This window comes from Protobothrops mucrosquamatus, unplaced genomic scaffold (genome assembly GCF_001527695.2).
Source record: "Protobothrops mucrosquamatus isolate PMUCROS unplaced genomic scaffold, P.Mucros_1.0 scaffold3418, whole genome shotgun sequence".
Taxonomy (NCBI): domain Eukaryota; kingdom Metazoa; phylum Chordata; class Lepidosauria; order Squamata; family Viperidae; genus Protobothrops; species Protobothrops mucrosquamatus.
The window spans coordinates 120,825-123,892 of NW_015389399.1; the positions used below are offsets into that span (position 1 = coordinate 120,825).

General features: G+C 53.9%; 1 protein-coding gene across 2 annotated transcripts in view; it reads left to right on the forward strand.

Annotated features, from left to right (window-relative positions):
* The window catches only part of MARCH2 (membrane associated ring-CH-type finger 2), a 6,669-nt gene extending 4,517 nt beyond the window's left edge, over positions 1–2,152 (forward strand). For both annotated transcript variants that reach the window (XM_015826984.1, XM_029286356.1), the window contains one exon: positions 1,994–2,152. In XM_015826984.1, coding sequence (XP_015682470.1) covers positions 1,994–2,152 — 159 coding nt within the window. The remainder of the gene's footprint in view (positions 1–1,993) is intronic.
* Positions 2,153–3,068: the final 916 nt, after the last annotated feature.

Sequence of the window (3,068 nt, forward strand, 5' to 3'; positions counted from 1 at the left end):
GCTGTATCCCGGCCTGAAGCCCGACTGGAGCGGGTCTAGATAGACTGTTTCCTCCAGGTGTCGGGGGAACTGCTGCGCAACCACACTCTCAACAACCTTCGCCACAAAGCGAAGGTTGGAGACCGGACGATAGTTAGCTAATACATCTGGGTCCAGGGAAGGCTTCTTAAGGAGGGGCCTCACCACCGCCTCCTTCAAGAGAGACAGACCCTGCTGGCTCTTAAAGAGACATAGACCCTGCTGGCTCTTAAAGGGACACAGACCCTGCTGGTTCTTAAAGGGACACAGACCCTGCTGGCTCTTAAAGAGAGACAGACCCTGCTGGCTCTTAAAGAGAGACAGACCCTGCTGGCTCTTAAAGAGACATAGACCCTGCTGGCTCTTAAAGGGACACAGACCCTGCTGATTCTTAAAGAGACTCAGACCCTGCTGGCTCTTAAAAGGACACAGACTCTGCTGATCATTCCCATCATTACATCTTACATTACATAAGCTGGTTAGCTGTTAAATCATTACCTTGACAAAATAAAAAACTCAGTCTCCTCCCCCCCACCCTAATTCTTTCTGCTTTAGGAAGGGAAATTCAGACTTTTCTTTACATCCCAGTCTTTTGAGTGAGACTATATTGTATTTTAAACCTTTTGGGGGGTGGGGGGACTAAAATCAGCACAGGGCAAATACTAATTATTCTCATTGGCAATGGGTAAAGCAGGCCTCGGCTTACAACCTTCCGTTTAGTGACCGTTCAGAGTTAAAGCGGCACTGAAAAAAAGCGACTTATCGTTTTTCACACTTAGCGACCTTTAAGGCATTCCCCCATGATCCAAATTCAGAGTCTGGGCCACCAGCTCACACGAAGGTTGTGCAGCGTTCCTGTGTGTGTGTGTGTGTGTCATGTGATCCCCTTTTGCGACCTACCAGCAAGTGAAGTCAACGGGGGGGGGAGCCGGTTTCACTTAACAACCGGGTTACTGGCTTAACATCTGCACGGATTCGTTTAACGGCGGTGGCAAGGAAGGTCGCAAAACGGGAGGCAAAACTCGCTCGGCAGCCGTCTCGCTTAGCAACGGAAACTTTGGGCTGAGTTGTGAGTCGTAAGTCGAGGACTGCCTGTGTTGTTTCAGTTACTGGGATGGAATCAGAGCTCTAGGGGGCGGCGGGTGAGGGGAATGGAAGATCCATTGGAAGTCCCTCCCTCCTCCCCTCCCTCGCCTTGTGCTCCAGAAGTGGTGAATGCTCCAACACTGGAGGTTTTTAAGAAGAGACTGGACAGCCATTTGCCTGCCTGAGCAGGGGGTTGGACTAGATGACCTCCAAGGTCCCTTCCAACTCTGTTATTCTGTTAATCAGTGGAATAGCCTGCCTCCAGAAACTATGCATGCTCCAACACTGGAAGTTTTTAAGAAGAGGCAAGACAGTCACATGTCTGAAATGGCATAGGGCGGTAGTGGCGAACCTATGGCACGGGTGCCAGAGGCGGCACTCAGAGCCCTCTCTGTGGGCACGCGCACCGTCGCCCCAGTCCTAGGCCTTCAGCTGGGTTTTATAAAACCTTTTCGCTTTAGGCCTCCGCTGCCATGTACAAAAAAAAAGGTTCAATCAGTCAATTTCAACCTTGCGGGGAAAAAAAAAGATCTCGCAAAATTGGAATTGATTGAGTGAACATTTTAGTCCCACCCAGTCTGGCGTTACCCCTGCAGCCGCGCCCACCCAATGGGCCACGCCCACCCAATGGGCCACACCCACCCAATGGGCCACGCCCACTCGGCACCCGACGATGCATACGTGGGTTTTGGGTTGCAGTTTGGGCACTCGGTCTCTAAAAGGTTCGCCATCACTGGCATAGGGTTTCCTGCCTGAGTGGGGGGGTTGGACTAGATGACCTCCAAAGTCCCTTCCAACAACTACTACTACTACTTCTTCTTCTTTATTATTATTATCATGATCATGATCATCGTCCTTGTTATTTATTATTGTTATCATTTCGTCCCAGGTGTCGTTCCGCTACCACTGCCAGCTCTATTCCGAGTGGCGAAGGACCAACCAGAAGGTCCGGCTGATGATTCCCGACGCCAGGAACCCCTCCCCCGCCCCTCACTCCCTGCTCGCGGCCAAGCTGCTGAAGAAGAAAGCCGACGAGACCACCGTGTGAGCCGGGCCCGCCCCTTGTTGTTGTTTTCCCCGCTTCTCTGAAACGCCGGAAGGGAGGAAGAGGAAAAAGGAAAAGACGGCGGACTTGTCCAAACCTCCGGCCCAGCCGGAAGGGAGCTGGCCGTCCCGTTCATCGGTCAAGCCCCCCCTCCCCCTCCCGCCGCCGAGAGACAGCCGATTCCCCGGGGCGTGTGTGCAATGGCCTGGGGACGTGGCCCGCCGAGGGGCGCCCTTCGGCCCCGCTCCGTCCTCAGAGGCCCAGTGGGGAGAAGGACACCCCTCTCCCTCCACCCGTGTAACTATCTTATATTATAGCACCCTAATTATTGTTGTAATTATAATTTTATGACTGTTCTCAGTTTTCAGCAACTATGTTCAGGGCCCTTCTCCCTTCCTGGACATCACTGTGGAAGGTGCTTGTCGGTGGGGCTGTGTTTGTGTGTGTGTGTGTGTGTGTGTCAGTGGCAGCTTTGCTTCCCAGGACCCTGGCTGCAAACAGGCTGCCGGAGGGGGCAGGCAGGGCTCCCGTCCCTCCTTCTCCGGCCCGGGGGTCCAGCCTGGGCAGCAGGCCTTGTTCAGAGACACGGATGGGCCACGTGCAAAAACCCAGAGGTCGGTTCCCCTGTCACTGCTCCCACCGCCACTGACTCTCTCGGCCCCTTTTATATTTTTTGCACTATGTAGATGGGGGTGGGGTGCTGTTGTCTTTTCCCCTCCTTCTTTCCCAGTGATGTTGCTCTCTCTTAGAGCAGGGCTTTTCAACCAGGGGTACGGGTACCACCTGTGGTACATTGGCACCTGGCAGGTGGTACGCGACCATCCTAGAAAAGTGCTAGTGGGGAATGAGCTGAACCGGTGGCAGCACCGCACAAGCCTGAGCGAGAGACGGCTGGAGCTGCAGGGCTGTCAGGGCTCAG